Genomic DNA, 15,491 nt, shown 5'->3' on the forward strand with positions numbered 1-15,491 from the left:
TGCAGTATGAGGAAATCATTTCGAACCACAGATGAAATGTCATCACTCTTCATGTTTCCCAAAATCTTCCAGACCTCTGAAGATATTGCCTGGGAGAAAGTTGACTCTGCAATATCAGCCAAAACTAAAACTTTGGCCTTACCAGTTGCTTCAGACTCTGAAAACATCTTTGAAGGGCATCTCCGTGCATGGCGCCACAGCTCCTTGCAAACAAACAGGCCTTTACAGTATACGCAGTGCACATATGTTTTAGAACTCAGCTCAATTTCTGATCTTCCTGGCCGCCTTCTAACTTTCAGTGGTCCACTTTTACTTTCCATAACCTCTTTATTATGTTCACAGTTGCCTCTGTTTCTTAATTTCTCAAGTAACCTTTTTCTGTCCTTGGAGTGTTTAGGGAGCAAGAATGTCTTGATGCTTTTTAAAGTGGCGGGCAATTTTAGACTGAGGTTTCTTGCAGACATAACAGTAGTTTTTGTGGGTGGAAATAGTGTTTTTGGGGCTTGGCACATTGTCAGTCTCTGACGGTTCATAAGAAGACACTGCTTGTGTTTTCTTAAAACTCTGAAGCATCTCAGTATTGTTTGTAGTAGTATCATGCTCATCACATATGAGGTCTTGAGCAGAACTGGATCTATCACTAACCATTTCTTGCTCAGTGGATGAACAGCGAATGGGTTGTGGTGGCACACTCTTTGCTCTCATAGAAGACTCTGAAACAGCTGGTGTGGACTTATAATTTGGTGGATTGCATATATCGACAGAAAGACTATCATCACTATCGCTATTTTGTCTAGAGTCCGGGATCAAAACATCAGAGGAGGATTCTTCAGTGTTTTTATCAGCGCAAGGAGAATACTCCTCATCAGAGCAGGATTCTTCAGAATTGGAAAATTCAACATCTGGCTAATAAAAAAAAAAAGATAACAACAAAAATCGGGGCGCATGCGCGGGTTGTGAGCGCGTTGTTTGTGTTTGAGCTCCGTCAAATTGATTCATAAATCCTTGATTTTCTTCTTAATACTCGCTTACAAACGAATACTTTCTATTATTTACAGCGTGTGAACATATCTCCGATACGATTCTCTATAAAAAACAATCGGATTGCTTTGATATCGCTACTTATATCCGAACTTCCGCTACTAGCCGTAGCCCGCTAGCCTTGCACGCGTGGTAACTTGTTTACACCGGTAGCCCGCTAGCCTTGCACGCGTGGTAACTTGTTTAACGTTACACCCGGTAAACACTGATAGCTACAATTCGCCATCGTAGCACTTCTGCTACAATGGCGAATAACTCGGATGTGTGTCTAATGTTACCTTTGAGTGCAGGTGAGGACACGTTCGAGCTGCATTCGGTGCAGTTGGAGTTGGAGTCGTTGGCGAGTCAGATTCGCGGCCTTCTAGACAGACAAGCTGTGCTGAGAGAGCGGCGAACGGCGCTTGAAACATCACGCGCCGATGCGCACAAGTCAGTGGATACTAACATTTTGACTCCGACCTCGTCTACTCCGCGTGTTTCTCTGCACAGGACCCAAGCACCCAGGACGCGATCATCATCCCTGGTTTCGTTCACTCCGGCACCGACACAGCGCCATGGACCCTGGGTGTTTCCACAGCGGAAGACGCGAGCCAGGACCAGAGCGAGGACCTCTCCGCCCCTCCCGGTCTTCGAGATCTCCACCCGGAACCGCTTCTCCCCTCTTCGCGAGACGGAACGCGACGCTGTGGTCATCGGTACTTCCATCGTCCGGCATGTCCACGCTACCTCAGGTAAAGGCAAGGTTATCACTCACTGCTTTCCTGGTGCTCGAGTTCTCGATGTCGCTGCGCAGGTTCCCGAGATCCTGAACGGTGACGAGCGCATCGGAGCTGTCGTGCTGCACGCGGGGACGAACGACACCAGGCTGCGACAGACGGAGGTTCTGAAGAGGGACTACAGGAGCCTGATCGAGACGGTGCGCAGAACATCGCCTGAAGCAGCGATCATCGTGTCCGGACCGCTTCCCACGTACCGACTAGGACATGAAAAGTTCAGTAGATTATTTGCTCTAAATGAATGGTTAATGTCATGGTGTAATGAACAGAAGCTGCTCTTTGTAAATAATTGGAATCTGTTTTGGGAGCGACCTAGGCTCTTCCGTCCTGATGGCCTTCACCCCAGCAGAATCGGAGCGGCTCTTCTGTCGGACAACATCTCCAGAGCGCTGCACACCATCATATGACTAGTAAGTCAAAGTCCAAATAACAGTATTTGCTGTCCTAACTTAATTGACATAAGTACCAATGTAGAACATTATATAGAAACTGTGTCTGAACATAACTGTGTAGAACATTATATAGAAACTGTGTCTATTCCTCGTTTAGTGAGGTCAAACATTACATCTACTGTAAGATCTAGGAAAAATCTAATTGTGATTAAACCAGAAAATCTCAATATTAGTGAACAAAACCAATTTTGTACTAACTTAATTGACATAAGTACCAATGTAGAACATTATATAGAAACTGTGTCTATTCCTCGTTTAGTGAGGTCAAACATTAAATCTACTGTAGGATCTAGGAAAAATCTAATTGTGATTAAACCAGAAAATCTCAATATTAGTGAACAAAAACAATTTCTAAAACTAGGTCTTCTAAACATTAGATCGCTCACACCTAAGGCGGTTATTGTAAATGAAATGGTCACAGATAATAGTTTCGATGTACTTTGCCTTACTGAAACCTGGCTTAAGCCAAATGATTATTTCGGTCTAAATGAGTCTACTCCGCCAGGATACGGTTATAAGCATGAGCCCCGTCTGATTGGTCGTGGCGGCGGTGTTGCAACAATATATAGAGATATTCTTAATGTTACCCAGAAAACAGGTCACAGGTTTAATTCATTTGAAGTACTAGTGCTAAATGTCACGCTATTAGATGTAAGAAAGAAATCTGTATTATCTCTAGCCTTGACTACTGTATATAGACCTCCAGGGCCCTATGCTGCTTTCCTAAAAGAGTTTGCAGACTTTCTCTCAGATCTATTGGTCAACGTCGATAAAGCATTAATTGTTGGAGATTTTAACATACACGTAGATAACACAAATGACGCGTTAGGGGCTGCGTTTACAGATCTATTAAATTCCTTTGGGGTCAAGCAAAACGTCACTGGTCCCACTCATCGTCTTAATCACACACTAGATTTAATTATATCACATGGAACCAACCCAACCGATATAGATATTATACCACAAAGTGATGATGTCACTGACCATTACATGGTAACTTGCATACTGCGTACTGCTGAAATCTGTCATGTTGCGCCACGTTATCGACCAGGCAGAACAATCCTTCCAACCACTATAGATAGATTCTCAAATACCTTACCTGATCTGGCTCAGCTGCTAAGTGAACCCAAACAAACAGATGAACTAGAGGAAATGACTAGCAGTATGAGCACCATTTTCTCTAGTACATTAGAAATTGTAGCACCAATTAGATTAAAAAAGGTTAGAGAGAAAACTAAAGCACCATGGTACAACAGTGCTACACATGTTATCAAGAGAGAAACTCGTAACTTAGAGCGTAAATGGAAACATACTAATTTAGAGGTCTTTAGAATCGCATGGAAAGAAAGTATGTCACGTTATAAAAAGGCCCTAAAAGCAGCCAGGGCTGAGCATCTCCGCAAACTAATAGAAAATAACCAAAATAACCCAAGGTTTTTATTTAACACTGTGGCTAGACTAACAAATAAACAAGCATCGCCTGAACAAAATATTCCGTTACAGTTTAGTAGTAATGATTTTATGAACTTCTTCGCTGACAAAATAGAAAGCATCAGAAACAAAATTGTAAATGTACAATCATTAATGATGTCTTATGATTCAACCGCAATTATCGCCCCTCAAGAACTACTACACCGCTTTACAACCATAGGACAGGAAGAGCTAAATAAACTTATCATTGCATCTAAACCAACAACATGTTTATTAGATCCAATACCCACTAAACTACTGAAAGAGTTGTTACCTGTAGTGGAAGAGCCTCTTCTCAATATTATTAACTCGTCTTTATCTTTAGGTCATGTTCCAAGAATATTCAAGTTGGCAGTCATAAAGCCTCTCATTAAGAAGCCACAATTAGATCATAATAACCTAGCAAATTACAGACCAATATCAAATCTTCCATTCATGTCTAAAATACTAGAAAAAGTTGTGTCCGCTCAATTGTGCTCTTTCTTGCAAGAAAATGATATCTATGAAAAATTTCAATCAGGATTCAGGCCGCATCATAGCACAGAAACTGCACTCGTTAAAATCACAAATGATTTACTTCTAGCTTCTGACCAAGGCTGTATCTCAATACTAGTTCTACTTGATCTTAGTGCTGCGTTCGATACTATAGATCATAAAATACTATTAGATCGACTTCAAAATTACACTGGTGTTCAGGGACAGGCATTAAACTGGTTTAGATCGTATTTATCAGACCGCTACCATTTTGTCTGTCTAAATGGGGAAAAATCAAAGATAACATCAGTAGACTATGGGGTGCCGCAAGGATCCGTGCTAGGCCCTCTGCTATTCTCAATATATATGCTGCCACTTGGTAATATTATAAGAAAACATGGAATTAATTTCCACTGTTATGCTGATGACACTCAATTATATATTTCATCACGACCAGATGAAAACGCTAAATTATCTAAACTGACAGCGTGTGTTGATGATATTAAACACTGGATGACGTGTAATTTTCTGCTATTAAATTCAGATAAAACGGAGGTGTTACTTATTGGTCCAAAAAATTGCCCACAAAACCTCTCACAATACAACTTTAACTTGGAAGGATGTCCTGTCGCTTTATCCACTACAGTAAGAGACCTGGGTGTTATATTAGACCGCAACTTATCTTTCGAAAGTCATATTTCATATGTTACAAAAACGGCATTTTTCCACCTTAGAAACATTGCCAAGCTACGTAACATGCTATCTATTTCTGATGCAGAAAAGTTAGTTCATGCATTCATGACCTCGAGACTAGATTACTGTAATGCTTTATTAGCTGGTTGTCCTGCATCATCGATAAACAAACTGCAGTTAGTCCAAAACGCAGCTGCTAGAGTTCTTACTAGGTCAAGAAAATATGATCATATAACACCAATTTTATCATCTCTACACTGGTTACCTATTAAGTTCCGTATCAATTACAAAGTATTGCTACTGACCTATAAAGCCCTAAATGGGTTAGCTCCAGTGTATTTAACTGATCTTTTATCGCCCTACAATCCATCGCGCTCTTTAAGATCACTAAACTCGAGGCTTCTGGTCATTCCTAGGATATCTAAGTCCACTAAAGGAGGGAGGGCTTTTTCACATTTAGCTCCTAAACTCTGGAATAGTCTTCCTGATATTGTTCGAGGTTCAGACACGCTGTCCCAGTTTAAAACTAGATTAAAGACGCATCTCTTTAGCCAAGCATTCACATTATAATTAAGTTTTATACTACAGTTAAATCGCACCAACAGCATTAATATTCTGAACAGCAGCTATGCTAATTATTTCCCATCTGCTTTTCTGTTGTTATCTCGGGACACTAGTCCCGAGGTAACTAGTTCGTCAGCTCCAGTTTGTATCCAGCCTCTCATGGAGACTTCAGATGCCCCAACACCTGTGATGAGACGACTCGACGCCTGTGAAGAGACGACTCAACGCCAGCGTTGTTATGGCCTAAAATAATACATGATTGATTAACTTATCCTAACATTTTTTCTTTAACATTCTCTTTTCTAACATTTTTCAATGTACATTTATGAAATGCACTTTCTGTGAAGCTGCTTTGAAACAATGTGTATTGTGAAAAGCGCTATACAAATAAATTTGAATTGAATTGAATTGAATTGAAAAATAGTGTACCCTGCTTATAGTCCAACAGTTTTGATGTAACAAACTTGAAAATGTTAAAGAAGGTGATGTACAATAAATTTACATACCAGTGTCATATTCTTCAGGAAGCAGGTTTTGTGCCATGATTTTGAACATACTGAAAGAAAATTAAAGTATAAAAATAAGCATGCTTTTAGGTTATATCAGATTACTGCATTACAATAATGATTTGAATAAAACAGCACAATTTTTTTAAATAAAAATACCAGGAAATTACAGGACAGCCCATTTTGTTTTCGATACAAAAATGAACACACAAACATACATACATTTGCATGTAAGGCCAAGCCATTTTCGACTTGTCACAGGTCCACTGCAATCTTCACAAGAATCCAAACTGGAGATAACAGCACTGTGAACTTCATGGTGGCACTATAACAAAATGGATTTATTAAATCAACTTCATATATTGAAAATAGCACAAATTTCATTCCAAAGTGTGGTGTGAATGGGCCTTAACAGTTGAATTGTCTTTGACTGAAAGTTAATGCAATTATTGCTGCATTGAAAGCATATCCAGTGTGTAAAAGTTTGCATATTAAGTCTACAACTTATCCACAATAAAGAAGCTGACACATACACAAATCAACATCTTTTCCTCAAAAAATTGTTAACCCTAACCCAAACATGACGGTCCTCGTAGTGGAGAACGGTCCTTATATTTCAGGTCAGTGTCATGCACATCCCCCAACACACAAGTGGTGAAAATTAATGGAGAGCGAGGGACATTTTACTTGAATTTGAGATGTCACAACAACATCTTCAAGACAACAGTCCACGTAAACCAGACTAGTATAATGCCCAACCATCCTACACTTAATATTGCCTGTGTCAAAGAGAAGTAAACAATTAAGGAACATGTGCTCACTTACTTTCTCTTTCCCGGATGAGGAAGGATTCACACTGCATTCAGTTACAGCCACCGAGGTCCTGTCACACATTTCCTGTAATTGTAAGAAAGACAGGTACAACACATTGGCAAGGATGTTTGCCAATTGGCCTATAAAGTCAAACAAAATCACATACCCGTTACTATTAATAGGTCAACATACCATTTCATTTCCAGTCGGAGCTGAATCTCCTTTCTTTGCAACCATCTTTGTTTTGGTCATCTGAAATCAGACAAGCAATTGTATAATATTGTTATTATATGGTTTCATTCTGATGCGCAACATTTAACAAATTAGTATGAATGTGGATGTTATTCATTTGTAATTTATGCCTTTTTCCCCCTATAAAATGACCTTTAAAATGCAGATATTAGACAAGAAAACCTCCCTAAAGGCAAACCCCTCACTGCTAGCTAAGGACAGGATGAATTTTAGTAACTAAAAAAAGGCCTGTTCAAATTAAAAACAATATCTATAGAGTTATAGTTGTAAAAAAGTCTCTTTATAAAAAAATAGCAAAGTCTACAACTGAGCTTAAACGATAACGGCACAGAGAAACAAAATTGATAAAATCCCTTTCAGAACGATTTTATCCAACTGAGAAACGCTAAAAACATTGACAGCCAATCAGCATCAATTCTCCTATAACCAGCTTGAGTATTTAAAGGTTTAGTTCACTTCAAAATGAAAATTTCCTGAATAATTTGCTCCCCATTCCATCCAAGATGTTCATGTCTTTCTTTCTTCAGTGGAAAAGAAATGAAGTTTTTTGAAGAAAACATTCCAGGTTTTTCTCCACATAATGGACTTCAATGGCAACCAAAATGTAGAAGGTCCAAATCAATGCAGTTTCAAAGGAAGGGCATCAGAGGCTCTGCACGATCCCAGACGAAGAATAGGGTCTTATGTAGCAAAGCGATTGGCCGTTCGGACCTTCAACCATTGGTCGCCATGGAAGTCCATTATGTGGAGAAAAATCCTGGAATGTTCTCCTCAAAAAAAAAAACGAATTTCTTTTCGACTGAAGAAAGAAACATGAGCATCTTAGATGAGATGGGGGTGAGTAAATTATCAGGAATGCGATTACAATAAACTGAACGATACTGTCTGGACCCTAATATAGTTATGGTTGGTGTGAATGAGCCTTAACGGTTGAATTGTCTTTGACTGAAAGTTAATGCAATTATTGCTGCATTGAAAGCATATCCAGTGTGTAAAAGTGTGCATATTAAGTCTACAACTTATCCACAATAAAGAAGCTGACACATACACAAATCAACATCTTTTCCTCAAAAAATTGTTAACCCTAACCCAAACATGACGGTCCTCGTAGTGGAGAACGGTCCTTATATTTCAGGTCAGTGTCATGCACATCCCCCAACACACAAGTGATGAAAATTAATGGAGAGCGAGGGACATTTTACTTGAATTTGAGATGTCACAACAACGTCTTCAAGACAACAGTCCACGTAAACCAGACTAGTATGATGCCCAACCATCCTACACTTAATATTGCCTGTGTCAAAGAGAAGTAAACAATTAAGGAACATGTGCTCACTTACTTTCTCTTTCCCGGATGAGGAAGGATTCACACTGCATTCAGTTACAGCCACCGAGGTCCTGTCACACATTTCCTGTAATTGTAAGAAAGACAGGTACAACACATTGGCAAGGATGTTTTTTAATAATCTGCACCATAAAAAAAAAAAATACATGTAATACATGTTGACTTTCAGTGATAAAGTATTTAAGAGACTCACCCTTAAACGCCAAGGCCAAGAGGAATCCCCATAGTTGTATGTGACCTCCTCATCTGGAAAGATATGTTTTATACTAAACAGGCACAGGTGTGGTCTTCCGTCAACAATGATTGTCTTGACTTTACAATTTGGATTTCTGTGATCATCATTCACCAGTCGTCCAAGAGAACTGTCCTCTTTTGTTGCATCAATGCTGTGAGAAAAATAGAGCAGTAAGAAATTTAAAACATAGACACATACTGAAACATAAGGTTCTAAATGAACATTAAATATTTTTGGGGTTAGGCTAAACTTGGCCTATTTAACTTATATTCAAATACACATTGTGACAATTAACTTACATTTCTAAGAGTTTACAAGGTGAGATGATCCACTTAAGGTAAAAAAACAAAACAAAAAAACTAACCCTTAGGCTAATGCCCCCCTGTTGAACAATAACCATGTTATTGATTATCACTAACTAATAAGTTCTTAATGTTAAAAGAACCCTAGCAAATCTCCTATTGTTATAATAATAATCATCACTGTTGTTTTTATTAGAACTACTTTGCTCTGAATGCGAACCAAAAATAAATAAACAAAAAACAAAAAAAACAGCCAGCTTACCAGTAACGTGTTCCATTCCATGTGAAGTCAAACAAGTAGTTGCCTTGAACATCTTTAACATGTTTACTTTGAGAGAGAATCCCACGGTATTCAACAACAAAGGTGGATGGTTCAATGTGCTCAAGTGCAAACACACCTCTCCCTAAAAAGGCAAAATATAATACTAATAAAACAACATGAATGAACCCAAGTGCAGCTATTTGTTACACAGCTCACCAACTTATCCTTATAAATTGTTAAATCCTGTAAAACTGTGTAATGTAATATGAGGTGCAGTAAGTGAAAATAATTTAAGCATCAGTTTTCACTGATATACTAGTTGAATTTGGTTTCACTATTCTCTACATCATTTTAAGTGTTTATTTTGAAATTAAAAAAAAAAATTGTTTAAAGTTATCCCTTCAACATTTATGAAAATATGAAAATGCTTGAATGTGAAAGATCACGTTCAGACTGCCAGCAATACGGTGTACCTCTCAGTGTCTTATATGTGAATGCCCACTTACTTCAAGAAGTCGTGGCTGCAGCCTGAAGCACGATGGCTACTGGATCAGATCCAACACGTACTGGACGCGCATGCGCGGTGGTTTCGTTCACATTTTGATGACGTCACATGCACACGCGCAGTTGAGAGATTTGTGAACTGGATAAATACTCAAACCGCTCGCGCAAAAACAATTATTAATAACATGCTCACGAAATCAGGACACACGTTTTGCATTTTCCCTTGAATGTGTACTGGTTGTACCTTGAGGATTAAAATTACAGACAATTAGGCTACTTGATCATTCTTGCTTCCACTCAACAGCAAGTATGACCAGAATATGTTACAATTTTAACTGTTTTGCATGTATGTAGAGAGAAACTAGGATAACTTCAGCATCACGATGACTTATTCATCAATAATTACGTATTACTATTTATCAGTACTACTACTACACAGGTTAGAACATCATCTATATACAATATTGACCATCAATATTGTATATAGATGATGTTCTAACCTGTGTAGTTATAATGTGTAGTTATAATTGTGTGCGAGTCATTATAACTAGACTCGCACTCGCCATAACGAACCACCATCCAGTACGTATTGGATCTGATCCAGCTACGTCATCGTGCTACAGGCTGCAGCGAGGAGTGTCTCACTTACTTTCTGATTTAATTTGCCTGCAGTCTGAACATAGTCAAAGTGCCTTGTGCACAACTTACCTTTAAATGCGTTGATATGTCGTCCCTCAATGAAGGCTTTGTCTTTGCCTGACAATATGTGTTCTCTTGCATCCTGCTCAGGCTTTATTCTCTTCTTTCTTACCATGTGGACTGAAAACATTCCAGACAACATTTTATTTTTTAATTTTTATAAATGCTTTATATACAGTACATAATTGTAAGACTGTAGTTAAGTCTATATTAATAAATACAACATTTTACACATAAATAGTTGATAAGTGAGATTTTTGAAGTTTGTTACTTTTGATAAGAAACAGTCTCAGATTCCAAATTCAGTCTATTTTAATACCATTTTAGTTCTCTTTAATGTGGCACCCCAGATCAAACGAAACGAAGCTAAACTCTAAAAAGTATAGAGAGAAAGATTTAGAAAACGTTCCATGTACAATACCTGATACATTCAAATAATAAATGTAAAGCATGCGAATTAAAACTAATGAAATCATAAAATATGTTAATATCAGCCCTAAAATGAAATATATATATATATATAATATTTCTGTATCATACTGTATTAAACTGTAACGTTAACTCTTTACCAGTCATGACAACACAGATTCAATTTATTTTATTTGTGCCACATTAAAATGTAAATTGATCTCAAGCATCCATGGCGTTATACGATTACGTTTCATCAACTAATACTTATATGTCTATGAACAACAAGAGAATTTCGTTTGTTCCTAAATAAACTTTAATAGCATGTGCAAGTTGTTTAGAGACGCCATTTTAGCTGCTAATGGGCGAATATTAGGCCGATTAGCTGCCATGATTAAAGGTGATATGACTAGTTAGAAATTGTCTGACTCATGACACTAAACGCCATAAAGGTAGAATATATAAATTAACACACTTACCTTCAACGTGATAAAGTTAAAATCTCCCGTACATCTCAACTTCGCTCGAATCCTGCTAATTAATTGTAATTATGACTAACGTCACACCACACACGTCTTTAGGGCATCGGTGTGTTGACTTTGACGGATGTCAAATGCAGCCAATCACTGACACGTGCTGACTTTGACGGATGTCAAATGTAGCCAATCACTGACGGGGATTCCAGCGTTCCACCAATGAATCACGCGCTTGGGCTGGTCTGGGTGTATGAAATGTGTATGATACTGCAGTACCACCGATTTTCCCATAGGGGGAGATTATACACTCTGAGCACACACTGGCACACACTGAAAAACGGGTACAACTGATTTATAAGGACATATTGAGAAAAAGCAGGTGGTTAGGCGCGGCTTGATAAGCCTTTCTACACTGCTCGACTTATGAGGACATTAGTGCTGTCCTAGTAGTTACGGTATGTCCTCATAGAGTCGGTATGTATCCATGTTATTGGTCCTCATAATCCGGTAGCACCAACGCACACACACACACACACACACACACACACACACACACACACACACACACACACACACACACACACACACACACACACACACACACACACACACACACACACACACACACACACTTGGGTTGTGCTGTTCTGGGACAGTGTTGTAAATAAATCTGATCCACTGATTCCTGATTGTGTCCACTTTCACAAGGCCAAATAAAGTGCTTTTGCTTTCACAGACACACACAGCGGGTGCATTCCATTCGACAGGGTCCCTACGCAGTGTTCACTGCTCCCTACTCCCTGAGCAGGGTATATCAGGTGAAGTGGACTTCGCTGACAATAATCACTCATTTGGAACGCCCTGCAACGTCATCAAAGAAAGGCAACGACGGGTGCAGATTATGATATAGCCTAACATAAATTAATATTGTAATTTACTTTACTTTCAAATTGAAAACCATATACATTTACAAAAACACACAGTATAGGCTATCTAAAACATATAATCAAAACATTGTCCATTAGTTTTATTAGTTTACTTATATACCTGTATTGACTATGAACAGATTTGAAGCTGCACCTGTCATTCAATATGAAAATACTTTGATTTGGTTAACTATGTAGTCTATTCTTAATGGTCTTTAGAGTCTCATCTCGTGCGCTTTCTTTCCCAAGTGCAGCTGCACAGTAAACATTCCTGAGGTAAATAAAGTCAAATATAAAACATGACAGCCCTCAGGTGCTTCTCAACACTTTTAATTTGTTTACAAATTCATAAAATATAATATACAAATGTAACAGTTATTGCCATAACCATTCATAAATACTCTAGTTTGTATAATAACTATGAATATTCAAATGCATATGTAAACAGAGCTGTTCCAACCATAGACCGTAAAAAAATATGGACGACGCGACTTCATTGACTTCCGCTGACCAAAGTTGAAGCTTTCATAGGCCCGCTCACGGCGCTGACATCTTGGGACCGAGTCTGCGCAGTAGAGAACAGGAAGTAGAGGCGCGATTATCAAAAGCCCGCCCACACTCTCGCAGATGCAGAACAATTCATTATGTTGGTGTGAAATAAACAGTTATGGAAGTGTAGAAATTAAAGCTAAAGCTCCAATCTCCTCCCAAAAATCCAGAAAAAAGTCCGTTAGTGCCTCAGTGACAAGTTCATTCAGAGAAGCCGTCAATCTCAGCTGTCAATCATGACGTCACACCCCTCGTTTTTATAGCATCAAATAACTCACTAAAACTAAACTTATTTAAAAAACGAACACTTGAAATGAAATTATTGTAATAAAAACTGCCTAAAATGACAGAAACCATCTTTAGGAAACAATTATTTGAAGTGTAATTAAATTGTTTAGTGTGTCTCGCGCCCATTCTAATACATGGAGAGGAGGGGTTTAGGAGCTATACTGGGACCGGCCACCGGGGGGCGATCGAGGCGCGAAAGCTTCAATTTCTGACTGAAGCACTACAGGCTTGGTTCCAACCAACGGCTCTGCTCCATCATTAGTTCAGAAGGTGATGCACGCGACGCGCAAAGACATTTGGGTGATTTTCTCTCTCTACTTCCTGTGAAGTGATGTATCGATGTTCCCTTCTTCCCTGCGCCGTTCGCAGTGCCCTTCGGACTGAACATGTTCGCTCCCTTTGGATTGGAATCTCACTTAAGATGGCGGAATACCCTCTGAAGTCCACTTCGCAGTCCACTTACGGTCAAATGGAACGCACCCAGCGTCTCCACGACATGGCGGCGACAACAACTGACAACTGAAGCCACGCCTTCTTTCTTTGCGTGTGCATTTGTGCGGCATTATGCTAATATTTCCCCCGAGTGACGTAGCTCTGTGAGGGAGAATCTGATCGAGGTTGTTTTATCTGGTCTGGATCTGCCTTCTCTTTTATTCCTGCTACAGACGGTGTGATTTCACCAATCCTGTAAGATCATCACAAATCACACTGAAGGACACGGATCTGATGAACTTGTGTACGGTGTGTGTGTGTGTGACTGTACGATGATGACACCTATTGAATCTCAGGCTACGACACACGTTAGCATAGAAGAATAAACGTCATCAGCATGAGCTAGTGCTGAACAAATAGAGCGAGATCAACCGCACTTTGGTCATTGTGGTTTTTATAGGCTACACTAAAGAGAAAGGAAAACATGAAAACGCACCACATGACCCCTTTAATACATTAATACAAATGTAACATAACTATTAATATAGCTGCAAGCAGCAATACCGGGGCCAAGCGCAAAGAAGAAGACAAGACATGCCAAAATGGCTGGCAGTGTCAGATCAACTGGAGCAATGAGCAATTAATCACCTTTTAAGATGATTTTAGGCAAAAGGCTGAAAAATGCATTGTAGTCTGAGAGTGTCAGACCAACTGCAACAATGAACAATTATACAGTTTAAGAAGATTAGGCAAAATGGCTGAAATATCATATATAGAGTCACTGATAATATAAGTTAATGGTTTATCACTTTTGACCAATAGGTGGCACAGTTACAAAATGTATGTGGTGTGGTCAGAATAAGGGACCAATGACACATGCAAAGTTTGATGCCAATATGTCAAAGCATTGCAGAGATAGCCTCAAGAGTCATTTTGGCATCATGGCTCAACTTCGTCACTGCGGTTTACAAAAAAAGGTTTCATCTATTGATGCAAAATTCCTAACTTTTTGTTGACACAGTCTGAAGATGATACGATTCGATTTTGGTGGAAATTGGACAAACGGTCTAGGATGAGTTTGAAAAAGTAGGTTTTGATCAAATAAGAACATTGAGGACAGGATGTTTGACCTAATATGGCAAAATTAGTATCTATGTTCTTGGCATAAGCCAATGACTGTATTATGACCAGTTTCATTAAACTAGGCTAATTTACTCAAAAGTTATTAGCATGTTTGTACATTTTGTTATAACCTCTGACCACAAGGTGGCACTGCCCCAAAACGTTTTGAGTACCTTCAAAGCATGGTGCGGAAGACATGATTTTTGGACAAACAGTTCAAAAGTTATAAGCAAAAAAAGCAATTTTTTGTATCTCCGGACCAGTAGGTGGCGCTGCGCCGAAACGCTGCATGTTGCCTCAGGTCATGCTTGTGATGACATATACCAAGATTGGTTTGAATACGATAAAGCGTTGCGGAGATATAGGCTTATGAGTGTTTTTGCAACCGCTACGCAAAATTTGTGTGCGCGTTTATCAAAAATGATTTGACAAATCAACTTGATTTGCAAGATTTTTTGTCAGCATGGTCTGAAGATGATCTGGTTCAATTTCTGTGCAAATCGGATGAACCGTCTAGGACGAGTTCGCAAAAGTAGGTTTTTTGGAAAATTAAAAATGGAGGGGAAATTATCATGACCGAAAATGACATCATAGGGTGCAATTGAATCGGCATGAGCCAATGACTCTATTATGACCAGTTTCAATATACTAGGCTAATTTAATCAAAAGTTATTAGCATTTTTGTCAAGTTTGTTATATCTTTTGACCACAAGGTGGCACTGCCCTAAAACTTTTTGAGTACCTTCAGGGCATGGCATGGAAGTCACATACCGAGTTTAGTAACAATACACTAATGCATTTGTAAAATATAGCATTTTTTGACAAAATTCAAAATGGCCGACAGCCAAAATGGCCGATATGGTAAAATTGAATATCAGACGACTCGGCATGCCGTCCTGAAT

The 15,491-nt window shown here is 38.9% G+C and overlaps 1 protein-coding gene across 1 annotated transcript; it reads right to left on the reverse strand.

Annotated features, from left to right (window-relative positions):
* Nucleotides 1-264: 264 nt before the first annotated feature.
* On the reverse strand, nt 265-7,026 carry LOC307130427 (uncharacterized protein; the record flags this gene model as incomplete). The annotated part of the gene is made up of 5 exons (XM_079823393.1): nt 265-906; nt 5,977-6,026; nt 6,199-6,301; nt 6,802-6,873; nt 6,982-7,026. 5 exons carry the CDS (start codon nt 7,024-7,026, stop codon nt 394-396), a joined length of 783 nt encoding a protein of 260 aa, XP_079679519.1. The 3' UTR covers nt 265-393.
* Between the last annotated feature and the right edge of the window lie 8,465 nt (nt 7,027-15,491).

The sequence above is a fragment of the Gobio gobio genome, assembly GCF_949357685.1.
Source record: "Gobio gobio genome assembly, chromosome: 8".
Classification (NCBI taxonomy): domain Eukaryota; kingdom Metazoa; phylum Chordata; class Actinopteri; order Cypriniformes; family Gobionidae; genus Gobio; species Gobio gobio.